The sequence below is a fragment of the Bufo bufo genome, chromosome 3 (assembly GCF_905171765.1).
Source record: "Bufo bufo chromosome 3, aBufBuf1.1, whole genome shotgun sequence".
NCBI lineage: Eukaryota > Metazoa > Chordata > Amphibia > Anura > Bufonidae > Bufo > Bufo bufo.
This window is the reverse complement of record NC_053391.1, coordinates 208609303-208632956: the sequence shown is the minus strand read 5'-3', so window position 1 is coordinate 208632956 and position 23654 is coordinate 208609303. Positions and strand designations below refer to the sequence as shown.

Here is a 23654-nt window from a genome sequence, read left to right as displayed (position 1 = left end):
ACAAGGCTTGATAAATTCCTTTACTTTAAGATTTGTTGCATATGAAGTTAAAATGGCATTTCTTTCTAGTTTTGTTATGATTAACTAAATGACTGTGTGTGGAGGGAACACAAAATCCTCTTCCTAGTGTGAAGGTTCTCTGGTTCACGCTTGGTTGAGCATCAGTGATTGGCGCCCTGTTAATCAGCACGGCCCTCCTGCTTGTGAACATCAGATGACCCTGAACTGCATAGTCTGCCTGTCATTTGTCGTTACACCCTTCCTGGACCACGAAAAAAAGCTCCTAATTAATGTGTTCTTGTTCCCTTTCATGAGGCTTGAACTTTCCCAGATTGGTTTTAATTACTGCATTAGAGAGGTTGCAGAAAGGTTAACAGAATATGACCGCGTTCAGACAGTCATTTCTCAGCTAAAGTGGAAAGACAACAGGGTGAAACTCCGGATGAAGAATTGGGGAATAGGAAAACAGTTTCCTACGCAATTATCCAAGTCTGAGCAAACAGAACATGAATAAGCAACGGTAAATATCTACAGGCCCCCCCTCACGCTGCACAATTTAGGAATCGCCTGCTCATCAGTGAAGGAGACCGCTGCATTTACGGTATGGGCAGGAGCGATCGCTGTGTAGATGGCACAATCTGCTGTCGGCAAACAATGATTTAGGTGACCGCACAAAGGATCATAATACCTCGACCGTCGGGTAATCGGCGGCACCTTTACATCGACAGTTTATCGCTAAAGAGAGTTGTCAGCAATTATCTGGCTGATGCTCAGCCAGTGTAAAGTGACCTTAACCAATTTTGATTCCCCAAAAATGACACCGTTCTAAGGAGATCAATTATCTTGCTTTTTTGGCAAGTGATTGTAGGAAAATAGAAAAAGTGACAGCACCAGAACTCCACAAGAGCATGGGGACCCAGGGGTTTGCTTAACAAACAGAGCAAACAATTAGCTTGCCCCCTCAGGCGAGGCAGAGGGTCCCTGGGTATCAGGGTGTTCCTGTAACACTGGGGTAGAGATATAATAAATATATACACACCGACACCCTGATACCCAGGGACCCTCTGCCTCGCCTGAATGGACAAGATTTGGCGGCAAGCTAATTGTTTGCTCTGTTTTAATGAATATTAGCAAGAGCGATTTATTTATTTTTTAGCGCTTTCTTGTCAGGCAAAAAATGACGGCATAAACGTTTAAATTAGCAGTTAACCCTACAGGCAGTGTCCTTCGCAATACAAAAAGTGAAAAAGCAGCTTTGATTAATGAGTTTTGCTCAATTTCAGGTTCCAAACACGTGATGCGGAAGCGGTCATTGACAGCCTAATGTGACTACTGGGATGATTGGACCGACAAGCCTACCCAAAAATTGGGGCTCTTTCTGACGACTGAGGACAATTTTTACAACCACGGGGGGGGCCCTATTCCAACTACAAGGAGGAATTCTATTCTGACTACAGGGGTAGGGGATTTTTCAACTTGAAGGGGAAATACACCTTTTTTACATATCCTTGACAAAACCCAAAAGCGCTTGCTACGCTGCTCTGGAAAACCATTTGCCTCATAATAGCAAATAAATTCTTAACTATGGCTTAGACAAAAAAAAATAAATGATAAAAACATTCACTTACAATGTCAGAAGAGTTGCAAGTCCCTTAAATACACCTTCCGCGATATGATTTATTCGGTTATCCCCTAGGTTCAGTTTTTCCAGTGAGGTGAGTCCAACAAATGCAAACTCATCCAAACGGTTTATCTGGTTGTATGACAGGTCTCTGGGGGAGGAAAATAACATACAGACCATGAGATGGACGGAATGAGCTGAAACTATGCTGGCACATTTACCGCACCTATACTCACACACAAAGGTCTCAGATTTAAAAGAAAGTTCTGATTTGGAGACGAGTTACTCAAAATAAAATGTCTTAATTCCAAGCGTGTTCTATCTAGGAGCAAGTCTCTTAAAGGGCTTGGTCACGTTCTGAAGAAATGACATCAATATACTGACATAGCGAGCTTCACTCCATACTGCAGCAGCTGCTCATGGGAATAGTGTGTAAAAACTGGATGTAGCAGACAGTGCGACCATAGCTTCCAAAATGGCTGAGGTAACGCGATTTAGGCTACGTCTACACGACGACAATAAGTCGCGCGACAGATGGGCACAACTACAGTGCAACATTTGTAGCGCAACATTTGTAGCGCTGATGTCGCGCGACAATTTTTATAATGGCAGTCTATGGTGTTGCACTGTAACATGCTGCAACGCAACAGTCGCAGAAAAATCCATCTCGAATGGATTTTTTGCGACTGTTGCGTCGCAGTATGTTGCAGTGCGACACCATAGACTGCCATTATAAAAATTGTCACGTGACAAATGTCGTCGTGTAGACGTAGCCTTACCCATGTGACTGCCTCCCCTAGCTGCAGGCAATGAAAGCGGGCATGGGGATACAAGCTGCAGAACCTCCCGTGTCTGCCCATGCAAAGTTACAGGGTAGTTACATAGAAAAGACACTAATATATTCTATATACTCTCATTGACAAAAAAAATATATAATAAAATAACGTACCAAGAGGAAACTGCCAACTAGTTAGGCTAAGAAGTGTTAAAATCTGGTGGAGACAATTCTGGGAAACCCTTGCTGTGTGTGGTTGAGCATTATCCTGCTGGAAAATGCCAGTTGGAAGCCCTGCCATGAGAGGCAACATATGTGGCTCCAGGATGTCCTTCACATATCACTGAGCAGTCTAGGGGTGACCGACTGTCCTATGTGATGGCTCCCCAAATCTTCCCATCAGCAGGCGGGACAGTGTGTCGTTCCACTGGCAGGATTGAAGGACTCACCACAAGGCCTACATACTCTAACCCAGATTCCAAACAGAACCTGGATTAGTCGCTAATGATGATACGGTTCTAGTCTGTAGCAGTCCAGATTTCTCATTCACGGCACCACTACAAATGAAGGTGATGGTGGCTGTCTGTCACTGGTAGGACACATAATTGGCACCATCACACCAAATTTCCTTCTGCTTAGTGCCTGGAAATGTTCTGGGTAGAGACAGGGGTGGGTAATGAAGCTGGCAACTGTGTCAGCATGGTGAATAATGAAGCTGTGGTAGCTGCTCATGCTTGTCAGGAAATCAATTGATCTTCTCTACTGGTGGTCTGTCTGGGCCACCCTGAGCCTGTGTGCCATGTGCATACCCTCACGTAACCACTGCCGTCAACACCTCCTAACAGCTAGGTGCTTCTCTCAGTCCAATGATGTGCCCCCTCTCAAAGTCTTGCAACTGGGCAAAATGTCTTCAAGTCCATTGTAGACATATGTCTGTCTATCAGTGATCTCTCACCTAGAGGTACAGTATCCAAAAGTAGCCTCTAAAAGCCTTTTTAAAAGGGCAGGGAGAGGAAGCACTTTTACGACATCTTTTGTGGCCAGACCACACCTGCAACCATTTATATATCTGCCTGAGACATAACTGCTGGCCCAGTTTTGCACCAATCTGACATTTCTGAGTGCGTTATTTTTGTCAATGAGTTTATATACATATATGACTTAGGCCTCATGCACACAACAGTTGTTTTTCTCGGCCTCCGTTCCGTTTTTTTCCGGATAGGATGGTGACCCATTAATTTCAATGGGTCAGCAAATAAAAGCTGATAGTTTATCAGTTTGTGTTCCGCGTCCGTTGTCCGTGTTTCCCTTCAGCCAAAAAAATAGTGCATGTCCTACTTTTTTCACATTTCTGGATAAGGATAGGAAATTTATTACAAGGGATCTGTGGAAAAAAAACGAATGCCGCATCAGTTTTCTTGAGCGGACGCACAATTTACGGACGCAAGAAACAACTGTTGTGTGCATGAGGCCTTATGGTGTGAGAATCCAGGGAGGTCATTCCCTATAAATCACCCAGCGATATAATAAAGCAGATGTTTTTATTGGGCATAGATGGTACCTAGATGCAGTAAAAAAAAAAAAAAAAAAAAAAAGTACCAGCGCTAGCATTTTGCATAATAGCCCACAAATAACACATATAAAGAGGAATGCACTTCGGTACTTACAGATCCAAGAGATTCTGGCAGAACTCCCAAGAATCTGGACTGATCCTGTTGATTGCATTTTGACTCATGTACAACTGCTGCAGTGATCGCAGTCCATATAGCCAGCCTTTGTTAATGTCCGTGACATTGTTATATTCTAACTCCCTGCAAGAGATAAAGTCAGACAGTTCCTCTTAAACAGAGGGCAAGAGAGAGACGGCAGATGATGACCCTTCTTCAGCCAACAAACAGTTAAAGGGCAAGTCAGCAGATTTGTACCTATGACACTGGCTGACCTGTTACATGTGCACTTGGCAGCTGAAGACATCTGTGTTGGTCACATATTCATATGTGCCCACATTACTGAGAAAAATAAAGTTTTAATACATGCAAATGAGCCTCTTTGAGCAACTGAAGCGTTGTCCTTACACCTTGAGGCTCAGGCTCATTTGCATATATTAAAACTAAATTTTTCTCAGCAATACGGGCACATATGAACATGGGACCAACACAGATGCCTTCAGCTGCCAAGTGCACATGTAACAGGTCAGCCAGTTATTATTATTACGTATTTTCATAGATAAAGGAGAAAAAAAATGGGGAGAGGGGAATGGGAGAACCATTCCTGGAGTGTACTTCTAAAAAACTCTGGGGGGAGGGCTCCCATCATCTAAGGATAGACTAGGCATGTTAGTCTGAGATTAGTAGGAGTAAGTGATCCAGGTACACCAAACAATCGGAGCAGATGGCAAGTTTAGATTGGGTTAGATTGGGCGCTGGGTTACGTTTGCAGGTCCAAAGTGCAATAGGGATTTCCAATCTTGCACCACTGATTTGCCTACATGGCAGCATGTAAGATTGAAAACACAGACCTAAAGGCCAACCACTATTGGACACGTCCACCATATATGCAGCATATCTCCTTTGGTAGCTGCAGAAGCAATCGGTGGGATGTTCAGGAAATTTTGTAATTGGCTGTTATTAAAAATATGCACCATTTTGCATCTGCAGCTTGCACGTACTACAACACTTAAAGCTGCTTGATACTGTTGGCAGTCTATTCCGCCAAAGGGCTTTTGGACTATGTCTCTAGCCCCTCTTCTCTCCTCTGCTCACTGAAGCCAAATTCTGATCCAGTCCCATCTCTGAAACCTGCTCCTATCTCAAGAACAGGATTCTGTAGTGAAAGGAGACGATGCCAAGCATACACCTCTTTCTTCATTCACTGCGATGGGACTTCTGAAAATAGACAAGTGCTAGTGGGTTCCAAAGATGGGACCTGCTCCTATCGGATTTTAAGGACATATCCTATCATTATGCTATAAATGTCCACATGGGACGACTCATGAACACAGTGTTTATGACACTCTAAATATAAATGAACTACTTACAGATGCTCCATACTGTCCAATCCAAAAAATGCACCATCCATTAGTTTGCCAATTCCGTTCCTCTGCATTTTTAAAGATTTTAGCGAGTCCAGACCTTGAAAAGTCAGGCTCTCCACTATTTGAATTCGATTCCGCCTTAATTCACTGCCAAGGAAGAATAATTATTTACAGATCATCTCTGTATCAAAAAGAATAATTTCATAATCAGAAGATTTAAACTTTCCTTTCTTTTCCTATATATAAACTCAGCCTACATGGTTAGTTTATCGTTTCTGTAGTCTCTTACTTCCAGTTTCATACTGAGCCGTCATGTCGCTGCATGTATAGCCCTTATCTCGGAACTCCTGACAGCTCAAACACTCATTATAGCTAATTTCTTACCAACCTGATAAGAATATGTCTTAAATGAGTGTTTATAAGCTGTCAGCAGTTCAGAGATATTGAGTCATCAGAGGAGCAACACGATAGCTCAGTGTGAAGAAAAAAAAAAAGGATTCATAAAAAATAGCCCAAAAATGTTTTCATACCCTTTAAGTAGAACTCAACTGGCCACGCTGGGGATTGTTGTATAGTTCAACATTTTCTTGACAAATATATATGTAGCATCTGCTAGTCTCCACCGACTCCTGCACCTCTAGTAATTTTTCCTGTGCTTGTTGGGTCTTGTTAAGCATCATTGCAGCTTACTGCAGTGTATACACAGGGCTCATAAGGTGGGCAGAAAGCAAGGTAGAGACAGGAGTAGACCCCTCTGCCTTCTTAGCGGGTTGCCTTTGACAGCCAGCTCGCTCCTTCTGCAGCTGAGCACTTGAGAGGGTCTCCAGGAATGATCAAAAATAGCTGTAAGCAACCAGTCCTAGAAACTGAGGACTGTCTGTTTCCACTTGCTACCTAGCGGTGTGAGGTCACCACACATTACACTGCTCTATAATTGATGGTAATGATGCCAGCTTGCCTATGATATGCCATCAAGGCTGAGCAGCAGGAATACTCACCAATGAGTAGTATATGCAAGTCCCCTCGCTAGTTCTATAAGTGGAGGACCAGTCCTGCAGACATTTTAAATCATCCCACAGAACCCCTTTATCCTCCCCCGTGTGTTATAGGCAAACGGCGCAGCCACTAATGATCAGCAACCAGTTAGATGTCTCTTTCGTTAGCGAAATGTCTGCACACAGGATTTTTGGCCACGTCACAGCCATACTGAGGCCACTATGTGGGGCACCACAACTGTCCATACATAAAACCATTAAAGACACAGAACTTACAGGTGTTGCAAATTTGGGAGCTTCAAACTTTTAGGCTGAATCGCACTTAGTTTGTTCCGGTTCAGTTTCAAAACTATTAATGATCCAGATAAATTGTCAAATGAACCAACTTCCAAAGTTGTAATTCTATTGTTGCTCAGGTTCCTAGACAGGAAGAAAAGGTAAGAATTAGCTGGGGTCCATGAAGCTATAAACAATTTAACTAGAAATGAATGACAAAAAAAACAGATTTATCCCATCCATAGACATTTATGGCACTTCCACAGGATTTACAGTTGAGCTTCAAAGTTTGTGAACCCTTCAGAACTTGTTATATTTCGGCCTAAAACTACATGAGATTTTCACACAAGTCCTAAAAGCAGATAAAGATAGGAGTCAAAAATCTTAGACTTGGACATTTATTTACTGAGGAAAATGATCCAATATCGCATGTCTGAGCCGCAAAAGTACGTGAACCCTGTCAGTATCTGGTGTGACCCCCTTGTGCGGCATTAACCACAACTTAAATATTTCCGGTAATTGTTGATGAGCTCTGCACATCGGCTTGGAGGAATTTTAGCCCATTCCTCCATACAAAACAGCTTAAAGAGGACCTTTCACTAGTGTACAAACTAAAAACTAACTATATCAGTGGGCAGAGCGGCGTCCAGGGGTCCCCCTGCACTTACTAGTATGTCTGGGCGCCGCTCCGTTCGCCCGGTATAGGCTCCCGTGTCTGCGCTCCCTCTGTTGTACTGGACTGATTTTTTGTATGAGGCGTGTCCCTTTCTGCAGCGCTGGCCAATCGCAGCGCACAGCTCATAGCCTGGGAGTCCCAGACATACTAGTAAGTGCAGGGGGGACCCCTGGTCGCCGCTCTGCCCACTGATATAGTTAGTTTTTAGTTTGTACACTAGTGAAAGGTCCTCTTTAAACTCATGTTGGTGGGTTTCCTCCCATGAACTACTCACTTCAGGTCCTTTCACAGCATTTCTATTGAATTAGGCCTCATGCACACGACCGTGCAGTTTTTTGCAGTCCGCAAACCACAGATCCGCAAAAAACGGAAGCCGCCCGTGTGCCTTCCGCAATTTGCGGAACAGAACGGGCGGCCCATTGTAGAAATGACTATTCTTGTCCGCAAAGCGGACAAGAATAGGACCTGCTATTTTTTTTTTGCGGGGCCACGAAACGGTGCAACGGATGCGGACAGCACTCCGTGTGCTGTCCGCATCTTTTGCGGCCCCACTGAAGTGAATGGGTCCACACCCGAGCCGCAAAAAATGGGGCTCGGATGCGGACCACAAAAACGGCCGTGTGCATGAGGCCTTAAGGCAGGGCTCGACAAATCCCGGGCGCCAGGTCGCCATGGCGACCAGGAATTTGGTCCTGGCGCTTGGGTATTTGTCAGCCCGTTTTCAAAAATGCGCTCTCGGCGCGCACCATGGTTTCCTGAGCCGGCACAGTGGAGAAGGAGAGGAGTCCCTCCCTCCCCACTGTGCGCGGCTGCCGCTGGCCACTAAGAACAGAGTAGGAGGAGGAGGGGAGGGACTGCGGCCACTGCGCCACCAATGAATGTGCCGGCCATATCCCGGCCCCTATGACTGCACGCTGTGATCCGCGCGATTAACTCCTCAGTTGAGGGGTTATTCGCGCAGATCACAGCATCCTGTCAGAGGTCGGGTGCCGGGTTCTTCAGTCTCGACTCTCTGCATTGGTGGCAGTGGGCAGTTCCGATCGGAGTCCCAGCAGTGTAATGCTGGGGCTCCGATCGGTTACCATGGCAGCCAGGAGTCATGCTACTGAAGTCCTGGCTGCGATGGTATGTTAGTAAGCAGCATTATACTCACGTGCGCCGAGGCCGCCAGGCGCTCCTTCTTCTGTCTGTGCGGCTCATTGCTAATGCTTATAGCATTAGCAATGCGCCGCACAGACCTATGAGAAGAAGGAGCGTCCGGCGATCACGGCGCACGTGAGTATAATGCTGCTTACTAACATACCATCGCAGCCAGGACTTCAGTAGCGTCCTGGCTGCTATGGTAACCGATCGGAGCCCCAGCATTACACTGCTGGGACTCCGATCGGAACTGCCCACTGCCACCAATGATGGGGGGAGGAGGGGGACCCTGTGGCCACTGCCACCAATGATTAATACTGGGGAGGGAGGCGGGGTGGGTTTGTTACAAGAGGGGGCTGATAAGAGGGAGGGAGGGGGGGAGGGGCTGATCAGAGGCTGGAGGGGCTGATAAGAGGGAGGCTTGAGGAGCTGATCAGAGGGAGGCTGGAGGGGCTGATCAGAGGGAGGCTGGAGGGGCTGATCACAGGGAGGCTGGAGGGGCTGATCACAGGGAGGCTGGAGGGGCTGATCACAGGGAGGCTGGAGGGGCTGATCACAGGGAGGCTGGAGGGGCTGATCACAGGGAGGCTGGAGGGGCTGATCACAGGGAGGCTGGAGGGGCTGATCACAGGGAGGCTGGAGGGGCTGATCACAGGGAGGCTGGAGGGGCTGATCACAGGGAGGCTGGAGGGGCTGATCACAGGGAGGCTGGAGGGGCTGATCAGAGGGAGGCTGGAGGGGGCTGATCAGAGGGAGGCTGGAGGGGGCTGATCAGAGGGAGGCTGGAGGGGGCTGATCAGAGGGAGGCTGGAGGGGGCTGATCAGAGGGAGGCTGGAGGGGGCTGATCAGAGGGAGGCTGGAGGGGGCTGATCAGAGGGAGGCTGGAGGGGGCTGATCAGAGGGAGGCTGGAGGGGGCTGATCAGAGGGAGGCTGGAGGGGGCTGATCAGAGGGAGGCTGGAGGGGGCTGATCAGAGGGAGGCTGGAGGGGCTGATAAGAGGCTGGCTGCCATGGTCAGCTCCCTGCTGTGTGTACTATGCACAGGGCAGCAGGGAGAGTGTAAAGTCCTATTCACCCTAATAGAGCTCTATTAGGGTGAATATGACAAGGGTTCTAGCCCTTAAGAAGGCTAATAGTTATTAAAGAAAGTAAAAAAAAAAAAAGTTTAAACACCCCCCCCCCCCCCCCCCCCAATATAGAAAACAATATATTGCGATATACATGCTTAAAATTATATCGCAATATAGATTTTATGACGCGGCTACGCCTGGCTCCTAACTTTTTTAGCTGGCTCCTAGATTCCAAGGAAATTTGTCAAGCCCTGCCTTAAGGTGTGGACTTTGATTTAGCCATTCCAAAAATTTTACTTTAGCCTTCTTTAACCATTCTTTGACAGAAAGACTTGTGTGCTTATGGCTACGGTCTTGCTGTACAACCAACATTCTCTTGGGATTCAGATCAAGGACAGATGTCCTGACATTTTCCATTGGCTGGTATAATTCACCTCCCCGATCTTCTTAAAGAGACCAGATGTGTTTGGAGACTTAGTGGCAATGCTCCATGGCCAAATAATATGCAAAAAGGTATCTCCCAGGGAAAGAGAACCATCTAGCAAATGCAACCTTCTGGAAGTGGCTCTCTAGGAGTCAAAGTCCAACTTTTTAACAAGCCTTGGTCGTGTGAAAATGTAGTTTTTAGGTCAAATTTATGCAGAAATATAGAAAATTCAGAAGGTACAGCACCATCACCACTGTACCATACATATCCAATCAATGCAAGTCCCACCTCTGGGACCTGCACCGCAATGGAGAAAAGGCGTCTAAAAGGTGCTCTACAGCTTCTATAACTCCCATAGAAATGAAAGAAGAGCCAGGCATATTCACTGCCACTTCTTCAATCATGGGAAATGCACGTTTAATTGTACTTGATATTGAGCAAAGGAATATGGATATGGAGTGGCAAAAATATTTTCTAGATTAGGTTTAAAGGGACACTGACAGGGCCAATAAGCATATTGAGGTATATATATGGCAGTACAGGTCTTATAATGGGTATTACAATCATCTAAGTATCCCCCCTGTCCACCTTATACATACAGTAAACTTAAGTTTTATAACCTGCTCCAACGGTCTTCAATCTGCCCAAGGGGCGGCGTTTCACCTCTCTTGCGCCCAGCCAGCCTCCCCAACTGCCGCTTTGAAGCGCCGCCCAGCTCATGAATATTCAGTTTGCTGGGCGGCTTCTGCAGTCCCCGCTCTGAAGCGCTGCGCTTAAGTGCCCTGCGCATGCGCCGGATCTTGTGAAGTCGGGGACAGTAAGCGCCGCACAGCGAAGTGAATATTGATGAGCTGGGCGGCGCTTACTGTACCGGACTTCACAAGATCCGGCGCATGCGCCGGGCACTGTTAAGCGCAGCGCTTCAGGGCGGGGACCGCAGAAGCCGCCCACCAAACTGAATATTCATGAGCTGGGCGGCGCTTCAAAGCGGCATTTGGGGAGGCTGGCTGGGCGCAAGAGAGGTGAAACGCCGCCCCTTGGGCAGATTGAAGACCGTTGGAGCAGGTTATAAAACTTAAGTTTACTGTATGTATAAGGTGGACAGGGGGGATACTTAGATGATTGTAATACCCATTATAAGACCTGTACTGCCATATATATACCTCAATATGCTTATTGGCCCTGTCAGTGTCCCTTTAACTATGTATCCTCTCAACCTGAAATTTTATCAGAAGTTTTTATTGCTGTGTCTAATTGGAAGAATCAAACTTTCTAATAAAACACTGCCAAGACAACAACCTAGCTTTTCTCCCCAACTAGTTGACAGATGCGGTCAAACAAATACTATCAAGATCTCCCCCCAATGCTTCGTTGACACGGAAAGGCTTTGTTTAGAAGAAAAGAAGGATTAGGACTAAAGTGACTGCAGTGAAGGTCTTTACGAAGATTCAGAGCAGGCCCACACTCTCGTAGGGCGTGACAACCTTGTTGTGTCTTCTAGGAGCAAGGAATTATCATGTCAATCTTCTTTAGGACTGGAGCCCGGGAACAAGGAAGATGAGGAACATGTGTTTCTTTTTCTTTAGAAACCAAAATCATTGATAATCCTTATATAAAGCTGCATGAACTTTGCTAAATGTTTAGACGTGCTTCAGTGACGCAAGAGACAATGGACGAGCACCTATTTTCCTGATTAAGTTGGAATGACTACAATTCACTCAGGGAAAGGAAAAACCAAGGGCACACAACCTTTTTTTTTTTAACTCCTTTTGCACACATACAGCATGATGAAAACCAGCATGACACCAATTATGCCCTGAATAAAATGTCATGCAAATATGAGTTTACAACGGTTCAGTTTATCTGTGTTCAGGAAACTTCAAGGGGATGTCCCATCACACACATTGGTGGCATATCACTAGGATAGGTTTGGGACCCACCTCTGGAACGGGACCCTCAAAGTGAACGAGGGCGAACTGTGCGAGCACGGCCACCCTTCAAACTCCCATAAAGGTGAATGGAGAGGTGTACGCACTTGCACTGTGTATCCTTGTTCACTTTGGGGGTCCTGTTTTAGACATAGGTGCAGGTCCCACATTGGTGGCATATTGCTATTGGCCAATCCCTTTAAATAAATAAAAAATAGTAGTGTTAACTCAAGAATCACAGCTGCAAAATCAGATTTATAAGAAACATTGTATGAGTTCATAGTTTACAGATGTTTCTGGCCTGACCTGCCACCTGCTCTACCTACAGGAGGAGTAACAAACTAGAGATTACAATTTGGACCATGCATAATCAGCATAGATCCATTTGTGGACAGTCTTTGTGGCTGGGTGGCCACATGAAGCCCATTAAGGCTGGTTACCTAGTCCTAGCAATATTGGGCAGATTGGTTGAAACTCCTTTCACTTCTTTATAAGCAGTTTAAAGAGAGTATGTCAGGTGAATGATGCCCGTCAAGCAAATCACATTCGTAGAGCACTTAGAAGCCTGTGGGCACCTACCTTTTTTGCAGCTCATAGCGGTTTGACTGCACAGAAAAAAGTTTAATCCAGTAGAGAAATCACGTTGTAGGTGCCCGAGGGCAGTCCCAAGCCTAGCGGATGCTCCTGGTCTCGCCATCAGCTGGCTCTTTGGCCCTGATTGATAGCACCCAACTTTAGCGATGTTGCTGTTAGCTGCACTGAATGGGCAACAAAAGGCGCATGTGTACGATATCAATTGAGTGAGGTTGTCAACGGCAGGTGTCATCAATCAATGCCAAGGGGGAGGCATTGGGCAGGATTACCAGCAAGAGTCAGAGCGCTCGCCAGGCTTCGGACCGATTTTAGATCCTCAGGTCCAGTACTCTTTTTTTTTTTAAGCTGAGTTCATTGTGCTGCAGAAATCTCCTTCTTTCTAATTCACCAAAAATAACTTTTGTCATTGTCTGCCATGTTACAAATACAGAGAAGCTACAGCTCGCTCTACTACCTCAATTTAGGGTGCATTCACACACTGCAGTCTCTCAGCACTTACCATGCTTCAAAATAGCATTATGACAACAAAATCTGAATATGCCCTTACACGTGCCATTCCTATGCTTAGGAGTACACTCCTAAGCATAGCTTGTAATTTCTCATGCGTGAGATATTCCTCAGCGTTGAGGCGCCATTCTTAAACATGTGACTGCTGCGGTCTTATGACCAAGGATGGGTCCCTATCACCTCCGGCGGAGACTACCAGGAGCCACAGTGCTAGTATAGAGGGCATTTTAAAAAGTGATTTTTTATTTTTATTAACATGCTGCTGCCTGTCATTCATTTTTTTATTAGGCCAGGAAACCCTTTTCAAAGGGGTTGTGTGATCTCAAGCATTGGTGGCATATCGCTAGGAAATGCCACCACTGTCTGAAAGGTGAGGGTCCCATCTCTGTGACTCGCACCTATCTGTAGAAAGGAGCCTGCAAAGTAAAGGTGAGCAGACCGCGTGTACTCTTCATCCATTTCTATGGGAGTGCCGAAAACAGCCGAGAGCTGGCTCGGCTATTTCCATCAGTTCCATAGAAGTGAATGGAGTGGGGGCCGGGCTTGCGTGGTGCCTTTCCCATTAATTTTAATGGGACTTCTGACAATAGCCGAGCATGCTGCTCAGCTAGTTTTGTCACTCCCACAGAAATCAATGGAGGGCAGCCGCGCATGCGCAGTATGCTCCCTTTCACTTTGCGGGCTCCATTCTAGAGATAGGTGTGGGACCAGCAGGGGTGGGACCCGCACCTATCAAACATTGGTGACATATCTTAAGATGTGACATTCCCTTTAAGTGGATCACAAGATGTACTATCCTTTTACAAGACTCTAGCTTACTTGTTTACCACCAAATGGATTACGCTGTTAAAAACCAAGTTATCAGACTACTACTTTTCTTTTCTACATAAAATTTTTCTTTCTATTTCAATGTTACAGCATTTAAAGAGGACCTTTCGTCATTTTTGACATATGCTAATTATTGCATTACCTTGTAGGGCTGCCCCCACTGATGCCATGGGTGTATTTTTTTTCAACTCTCATCCCCCGTTGATTTGGAGCACTGTATTATAATGAGCATTAAACTCGCAATGGGGAGGAGACGCAGTCTTCTGCTGTGGGCGTCTCCTTCTCCCTGGCTGAGTGCGGTCCGCTCTGATTGGATCGTGCTCACAGCCAGGGAGAAGGAGATGCCCACAGCAGAAGACTGCGTCTCCCCCCCGTTGCGAGTTTAATGCTCATTATAAAAATCATCGGGGGGGGCCACAGCGGACAGGGAAGGGGGATGGGGGGGGGGGGCTTTTAAAAAAATAAAAAATACACCCATGGCATCAGTGAGGGCCGCCCTACAAGGTAATACCATAATTAGCCTATATCAAAAATGATGAAAGGTCCTCTTTAAATTATATTTCAAGTGTGAACAAAACAGCAATGAAAAAAAATAAACTCTGCTGCAAAAAATTATACAAAAAAAATAATAATCTTACAAGTGCTTCAAAGGAATCCTGGGGAAGAATGTGCTTTTTATTTCAGTGAGAAGATTGGAGCTCAAGTCCAAGGTTTCCAGCGACAGATATTGCTGCAGCAGATCTCCATTCAGTTCAGAAATTTTATTATGTACCCTGTCAGGAAGGAAAAAAAAAACAATATAAACAATCACAGCTTAATGCAAGTCAATTATACACACAAACCTGCACGAGCTCGTACCGAGCTAATATTTGCCTAGCCCAAGGAAAAGACAGGCAGCAGGTTACAACAAGCATTTTATATACTATTCAGGAAGTGCCGTCCCTTGACGTAAAGCTCACTGACTGATGAGAGCGGGCGGATCTTCAGTGCAGGTTACAAATTACAGTGTGAATAGGGTTTATGTGTTGTGGATTTGAGGGTGTGCTGAATTCATACTGGGTCCAAAGTAGACTTACAGTGAGAGAAGCGTGATGTTAGCGGTTGGTTCTCCAAGGTGAGGGATTGCTGTTAACTCATTGTAATTCATTTTCCTAAAAGGAAAAAAAAACAATGTAAAAGCAGTAACGTTAATATGTTTGAATGTTATGCGTGAAATACAGTTATATCCACAAGCTATGTGGAAAACAATGCAAAGGTAATTGATTTCATAAAATTCTTCACAAATTTTGAAGGGCCACTGTATGTAATACCACATTTCACCTATAGCTTCCCCTCAGCAATAATAGGGAAAAAAACAAAAAACTGAAATACAGAAGAAAAAAAGTTTTTTTAATATGAATAACAAAGATAAATGAAAATGGCTGCTGTCAAATTCCTTCAGATGGAATCCGTCCTAGTGACAGCAGGAAAGCCTGAGTTGGAATGCAGAGCAGGAGATGTATGGAAGCTCCAGTCTCTGCTTTATCAGCCCTGTAAAACATTGTATCATCTACAGATTACAGCCGTCGCCTGTGCCAGCCTTGGAGCTCACCTCTCACCTGTATCCACTGGAATGAAGGACCAGACATACGCTGCTGTTGGGGACATGTGTCATTAGCAAAAAGATGACAGATGTAAGTTGTAGATGACATGGTGTTTTACAGGCCTGATAAAGCAGAGACCGGAGCTTCCATACTGCTCCTGCTCCGCATTCCAACTCAGGCCATCCTGCGGTCACTAAGATGGAATCTTTGTGAAGGAATCTGATAGCAGCCACCTTATTTTCTCTACTGATCGCCCCCTAGACAAAACGAGCCATTCTAATTCATTAAAGGCAGTTAGGAATTTATTTATATTAGGGCTCATTCAAACGACCGTATATTTTTTCAGTTTCCGTTACTTTTTTTTGAGGACTGTATGCGGAAACATTCATTTCAATGGGTCCTAAAAAAAACGGAATGTACTTTGTGAGCATTCCGTTTCCGTATGTCCGTATTTCCGTTCTGCAACATTTTGAGTCTTGCCCTATTATTGTCCGCATTACAGACAAGGATAGGACTGTACTATTAGGGGCCAGCTGTTCCGCTCTGCAAAATACAGAATGCACACGGACGTCATCCGTATTTTTTTGCGGATCCGTATTTTTGAGGACCGCAAAATACATACGGTCATGTGAACAAGCCCTTAATATGTTTTTCCAGTATTTTCTGTTTTTTTTTTCTTTGCCTTGGGGTTTAAACTATTTTGAGAAAGGTTTGTCCCGATACAAGATGGTTAAATATGTTATGTATTAGAACATGCACACCACACATGTGTTATATGGTTTAATGTCTGAAGTATATTGTCGCATAAAGGGATGCAGTGAATCCATATGGACGCGATCGGGTTTTATTCCGTTTTCAAAGCCAAAATGTAAAAAGGACAGGTACTATAGCCTCTCTTTTTAAATCTACTCCTGGTTTTGGCTTCAAAAACTGCATAAAAAAAAACCCGAACAAAACATAACTGTGTGAACGAATCACAGGGGTTGAAACCATAATTTAATGTAGTTTTAAAGGGGGTTGTGCCACCGCTAAACGTTATTTTAACACTGTATAATTCAGTGTGAAAATGTAGTTTGTAATTTATTTTCTGTTACAGAAATTTTGCGAGACATTCTCTTCATTATGTGATGCGTTTAATTTGTATTCTAATTTGCATGTCCACCTACTGAGGAGGTCGCACATGCTCAGTTCCATGCAAGTAGGAAAAAACGGATCTCAGACACAAATGGCTAAAACGGATGCCAAATGTGCATAACAGATGCTTTAAATAGAGGATTAGTTTTTTTTCTTCATTTTTCTGTTCTTATGATGGATCAGAAGAATGCAAAAATAAACGGTGATGTGAACCCGGCCTAACTGAGAAACTGGAGCAATGAATGGGAGATCTCTGGATCCAAGTGAGGTACAAGTCACAAAGCTTTGTTGTGTACATGAGCGATATTTTTCACGCATCACTTGTGCGTTGCGTGAAAATCACAGCAGGTTCTATATTCAGCGTTTTTCACGCAACGCAGGCCACATAGAAATGAATGGGGCTGCGTGAATCGCATAGTGTCCGCAAGCAAGGATGCGGATGCGATGCGATTTTCACCGATAGTTGCTAGGGAGACTAGGGATGAGCGACCTGGGACCCCATTTACTTTATTATTTTCCATTATAACATGGTTATAATGGAAAATAATAGCATTCTTTAATACAGAATGCAAAGTCAAATGTCAATTGAGGGTTAAAAAATAATAAAAACATTACTCACCTCATCCACTTGATCGCGCAGCCGGGATCCTCTTTTTTGTTCTTCTTGAAGGACCTGCACGTCATTGCGCCAACCAGGTGGTGAGCGCAGTGACGTCAGCGCAGGTCCTGCTAAATGAAGATAGAAGGTCTGATGACGTCAGCGAAGGTCCTTTTTCAGGTCCTTCAAGAAGAACAATGGCAGGCGGTAACGAGGATGCGCATGGGGAGAAGCAGCTGCGGCGGTGCGGGGTCTAGGAGCGATGCAGGGAGCCAGGTAAGTAGATTCAATGTGAGACGGCCCGGCATATGGGGGAGCATTTGTTGGTCTCAGATAACCCCTTTAAGTAGTCATCAGGGGCCATTCACAAGAACATGTCCATGATGTTTTATACATGTGCGTTCTGAACAAAGTCAAAGGATCTATGGTGCTAAATGACCAAAGGTGCTGAAAAATAAATGTATATGGCACTTACACTTCCTGCAGGGAGTACAGTTCGGGCACCAGGCTGCTGTTGGATAAAGTCAACCAGTTGTGGCTGATCTCCCTAAAGGCAAGACAGAAAGTTGCAAATCAGTTGTCTGTGCTAGGGTACAAGCTTAAGGGGTTCTCTGGGGGAACAGACATATACATGATTACGTAGTAAAAGAAATACTTACTCACCCTCTCCTGCTTCAGCCGTTTCCTACTGCTCTACCCTTCCTGGTCCCGGCGCAACACAATGGAAATGCAGGCTCAGTAGCCAATCACATTGGCCATAGCTGTAACGCACTTAAACAGAACCTGTCACCACAAAATGCAGCGCAATCTGCAGGTAGTAGGTTATAGCACAGGAGGAGCTGAGCAGACTGATGTATACAGTACTTTGGGAAGAAAAGATTCAGTAAAACTTAAAACTCTCCTCTTTCTGAGCTCATTGTACAGGGGAAAGGTGTTATCAGTGATTGATATCATTCCCTGTGCAAGGGCAGATAGAGCAGGCAATTGTCTGCTTGCTAGAGAAGGAGACCGCTGCTTTATCATGCAGCGATTTCCTCCTTAGTATAAGGAGGAGCGATCATTAATGAATCACTCGTCCCTATACTGTCTCATTGTCTGCCGACAGCAGAGCGCCTATTACACTGCGTGACCTGCCTCTGGCAAACCAGGATTTTTTTACACGTTAAAAGATCCTGATTACCCGATAAATGAGCAGGGAATCAGCGGCAGTATTACACTGCCAGATGATTGCTAACGAGCATTCATGTGAACACTCGTTAGCGATCATCTCAATAATCTGCCCATGTAATAGGGCCTTTAGTGTGTATACAGAGATAGCTGTCAGTCACTGATAACACCTCCCCCATGTACAATGAAGTCAGAAAGAGCAGAGATATTAATTAAAAACAAGTTTTACTGACCCTTTTCCCATAAAACTATACGCCAATCTGCTCAGCTCCTCCTGCTCTATAACATGCTGCCTGCCGATTGCATTGCCTTTTATGGAGACAATTCTCTTTAAGCCTGTGACTGGATGGGCGCACTTCTCCTGGCGTTTCCACGTATAAAGCAGGGAGTAGGAAGTGAAGAGCTGGAAACGCTAGTTAAGATAATAATAATAATAATAATAATAATAATAATACTTAGAAAACCCCTTTAGCTGGAGGTAAATATGTTAATGATTGTGGTCTTGTAATGTTCACTGGTCCCCGCCTTAGGTATGGTATACAATATACTTAATGGTGGCCATACACATTACAGAAAAGTAGTGTTGAACAACCAGAGATCTAACATTCAGCTGAAGCAGCCATACAAATTGTAGCCACATTGGCCATTACAGTCTTTCAAATTGGTCATACATGGCCACCAACATCAGGTGAAGGATAAATGACCTTTATTTCATAGATAGATCATGTGTGGATTAGTGACTATTAGACAACAATTCAGGCATGGCTGGCATCGTGTGTGCCACTGGTTGGCTAAAATGACTTTTTGACCCAATACAGGATTTAAAATCCTCCATTATGATTAACTTTAGACTAATGTCTATGGCCACCCTAAGAAAGGACCAGATATTCTATTGCTAATGAATAACATATACTATACTGTACAGATCTGCATTGTATGGAGCCCTAAACAGCACCAAAAACAAGAGATATTCTCCTCAAGAATGCAATGCGTGAGAGTCTAAGCGGCACTGTGAATGGGAGATATTCTCCTTAAGAGTACAACATTTGAAGGTCTAAGCGGCACTGTAAATGGGAGGTGTTCTCCTTGAAAATACAACGCATGAAGCTCTAAGCAGCATTGTAAATGGGAGATACTCTCCTCCAGAGTACAACATCTGAAGGTCTAAGCAGCACTGTAAATGGGGGGTGTTCTCCTCCAGAGTACAACATATGAAGGTCTAAGCAGCACTGTAAATGGGAGGTGTTCTCCTCCAGAGTACAACATATGAAGGTCTAAGCAGCACTGTAAATGGGATATATTCTCCTCCAGAGTACAACATATGAAGGTCTAAGCAGCACCGTAAATGGGAGATATTTCCTCCAGAGTACAACATATGAAGGTCTAAGCAGCACTGTAAATGGGAGGTGTTCTCCTCCAGAGTACAACATATGAAGGTCTAAGCAGCACTGTAAATGGGATATATTCTCCTCCAGAGTACAACATATGAAGGTCTAAGCAGCACTGTAAATGGGATATATTCTCCTCCAGAGTACAACATATGAAGGTCTAAGCAGCACCGTAAATGGGCGATATTCTCTTCCAGAATACAACATATGAAGGTCTAAGCAGCACTGTAAATGGGCGATATTCTCCTCCAGAGTACAACATATGAAGGTCTAAGCAGCACTGTAAATGGGAGGTGTTCTCCTCCAGAGTACAACATATGAAGGTCTAAACAGCACTGTAAATGGGAGGTGTTCTCCTCCAGAGTACAACATATGAAGGTCTAAACAGCACTGTAAATGGGAGGTGTTCTCCTCCAGAGTACAACATATGAAGGTCTAAGCAGCACCGTAAATGGGAGATATTCTCCTCCAGAGTACAACATATGAAGGTCTAAGCAGCACTGTAAATTCTCCTCGAGAAAATGCATGAAGCTCTAAACAGCACTGTAAATGGGAACATTTTCTTCTCGAGAATGCAATGAATGGAGCGCATCCCATTTTGTCGTTATATTTGTGCAGAATTTGACAGGAAAAAAAGAACTCAACATCCCTAAAATAAAACTGGAATCATCTGGGGGATTACAGGCTGGCTCATCTAGTATTTCTGCATTGCTCTTTCCCAGTAGGATATTTTAACCCTACATTGAACCTGACCAAACGAACCTCGATCACAAATAAAAAATTAATTTCAAACTTTATTTCTCTTCAACAGTTCAAACAGATATTGAACCTTATTTTATAAATGATTAACATATGAAATTATTTTTGCTGTTTCTGCAGCACCAAAGTGACCCCAGCCCCCATAATACTGAAGCTATAACACGATCATATCCGCAGCGTTCATAAACTCAGTACTATTCTCCTGCAGCCATTTTGACTCCTGATGTAATTGCTTCATTTTCAGCACTGCAGCAATGAGAATGTGTGAGTCACACTCCTCCGACCTGGGATTTCACTCGTCCTCATCACTCCGTTTCCTGCTTTCCCGCATAACTAATGCACATGTGGTCTGTGTATATGGTGAGGAGATGAAATGCCACTGCTAAGTGTGTGCAAGAGCAGCTAATTGATCCGGGTTTGCATCATCCTCTATGGACTTGCTGGAACTGAAGTGACTTCATTAATATTTCACCAGCAGGACGGCAGGAATGAGGTCATGAAATCGGTGCTGTATCTATGCCACATCCCCCTATTCCCAGCCGAGATTGAAATATCAAACCCATTTAAACCTTCCTTGCCATTCGCCGACCCAGGCATCCATGTACCATATCTGCCTCATACGCACTCCAATGCCTTATCACAAACTCTGCTATTCCAGCATGCAGTCACACTATATTAAAGGGGTTCTCTGAGACCCGGAACCAACGGTCAGGGGCATGTTGTAAGAGTTAAAAAAAAATATATATATATATATCAGTTAAACAAAATTCACATGCCGTTTCCACCACTGCCAAACCAAGGGTTCTCTGGGAATTAAGAAAATTTAAATACTTAAATATTACTCTATTAGAAATATATTCCTAAATACCTTTCATTAGTTCTATTAGCTCGTTTTGTCTGAGGAGCAATCAGTAGGAGAAATAAAATGGCTGCTGTCCTTTTAGTACACACAAAACCTGTCCTAATCACAAAGCAGGACAACTTACTTCACAACACTTAGCTAAAGAGCTGCTTCATCCTCCTCTCTGCTCTGCTTGTCAGGGAATATAGCCCTGAATACAGTTTAATATGATCTTCAGCTGAATCTCTGTAGGAATGGAGTCCATGACCAGACATGAAGTACAGAGAGGATGCACAGGACCGGTAATGTAAACTGCATACAAGAGCTGCTTTCCATTACCCCCACCCTCCGCTCTGTACTTCATGTCTCCTCATGAACTCCATTCCCTAACAAGCAGAGCAGAGAGGAGGATAAGGCAGCTCTTTACCTTAGTATTGTGAAGTAACTTGTCCTAAAATGACGGAAGCCATTTTGTTTCTCCTAATCATTGCTCCCCAGACAAAACGAGCCACTATAACTAATGAAAGGTATTTGGGAATATATTTAGAATAAAAAAAATATTTAGGTATTTTCATTTTCTTCATTCCCGGAGAACCCCTTTAATTCTTATTTAAACCCAGTCCCTTCACCATTCGTTCCCAGTCCTGGAGAACCCCTTAACCCTTTCAGAACCAAGCGATTTTCCATTTTTATGTTTTTTTTTTTGTTTTTTTTGTTTTTTTTTTACTCCCAGCCTTCCCAAAGACATAACTTTTACATTGTTCCCATTCACACAGCCTTAGGAGAAGCTTGTTTTTAGCAGTTGCACTTCTAATGACATAATTTACAGTTGCATAAAATGTAGTGGGAACTGGGATTCCAAAAGGGAATCACAGGCACCCTCACAGGCAGGCACTCCAAAGGAACTAATGTGCGGCAGCCTCGTACCACTCAGTAGTACAGAGGCTACCATATACTACATCCATCTCCCCGGATCCCTCTTAGAGGGAGCCAGAGAACGACGAAGAGCGCTTGCTCTTGGTTTTTAACCTCATAGATGCAATGGTCACATATGACCACGGCATCTGAGGGGTTAAATGTATGTAATCTGCGTTATCGTCGATCGCATACATTAGTCCAATGTAACGTAAACGCAAGCCCAGCAGGCGCCATCTTTAAACCTCCCAGCGCCGGCGTAATTTTACACTGGAGTGGTGGGAGGGGGTTAAAATGAATTTAAAGGGAACCTGTCACCGGAATTTTGTGTATAGAGCTGAGGACATGGGTTGCTAGATGGCTGCTAGCACATCTGCAATACCCAGTCCCCATAGCTCTGTGTGCTTTTATTGTGTAAAAAAACGATTTGATACGTATGCAAATTAACCTGAGATGAATGCGGAACAGAATCGCGGACGTGTGAATGGACCCTTAAGAAGAAAAAAAAAAATGCGGCTTTGCCACAATCGTGGTTTCAGTTTAAAGAAGCAGTTCTAAGAAATGCCCCCAAAAATCACCTCTCAAAAACGAGTCCACAAAACCACGTTTTCATTCTTAGAACTGCTTCTTTAAACTGAAACCACGACTGTGACAAAGCCGCATTTATTTTATTTCTTAAGGGTCCATTCACACGTCCGCGATTCTGTTCCGCATTTTGCGGAACGGGATTGCGGACCCATCCCGGATCCAGAAATGCGGACCCACACTTCGGGTCCACAATTCCGATCCCGAAAAAAAATAGAACATGTCCTATTCTTGTCTGCAAGTGCCGGCGATGTGCGGTCCGCAAAATGCAAATGCATTCATTTCTTTTAAAATCCCATTCTCTACAACGCCGCACGTAAGTGTACCTGTACGCACAATACCGAAATTAGGAAATGACATTTATTTCTGCACCTCTGGTGCATTTCCACCACCGAGATCCTGATCCGAGAACCTTCACAAGAATAAAATAAAAACTTGATGAGAAGGGATTTTCGCATTGCTAATCTGTACGGAGAGAAGAGGCAGCTTCATCTTGGGCGCCAACTTCCATCGTGGAGAAAGGGTTAAAAGCACCGACACTGACAGAAAGGCTTTCTACTGGATTCATACACAGTAGTATGGAATACTATACTAACTAGGAGGATATACACCAATAAATGACTCCCAAAAGTGAGTACCCGTGCCAAGCCTGCACGTAAAGTAAGACACCAAAAAAGGGAAACAGGGCTAGCACAAATAGTAGTAAATATAAGCTTTATTATAGTCTCTACACGAGACAACATACGATAAAATGCAGATAAAAGACAATATCGTGGTGGATGGAAAACACACTGGACGACATGGGACACCAC

At 44.4% G+C, this 23654-nt stretch overlaps 1 protein-coding gene across 1 annotated transcript in view; it reads right to left on the bottom strand.

Annotated features, from left to right (window-relative positions):
- Window positions 1-23654, bottom strand: part of LRIG2 (leucine rich repeats and immunoglobulin like domains 2) — a 59819-nt gene that overhangs the window by 22866 nt on the left and 13299 nt on the right. Inside the window, exons 2-8 of the mRNA XM_040423892.1 lie at window positions 17663-17734; window positions 14949-15023; window positions 14511-14645; window positions 6702-6845; window positions 5434-5577; window positions 4064-4207; window positions 1629-1772 (exon numbers count right to left, since the gene is read on the bottom strand). Coding sequence (XP_040279826.1) covers window positions 1629-1772; window positions 4064-4207; window positions 5434-5577; window positions 6702-6845; window positions 14511-14645; window positions 14949-15023; window positions 17663-17734 — 858 coding nt within the window. The remainder of the gene's footprint in view (window positions 1-1628; window positions 1773-4063; window positions 4208-5433; window positions 5578-6701; window positions 6846-14510; window positions 14646-14948; window positions 15024-17662; window positions 17735-23654) is intronic.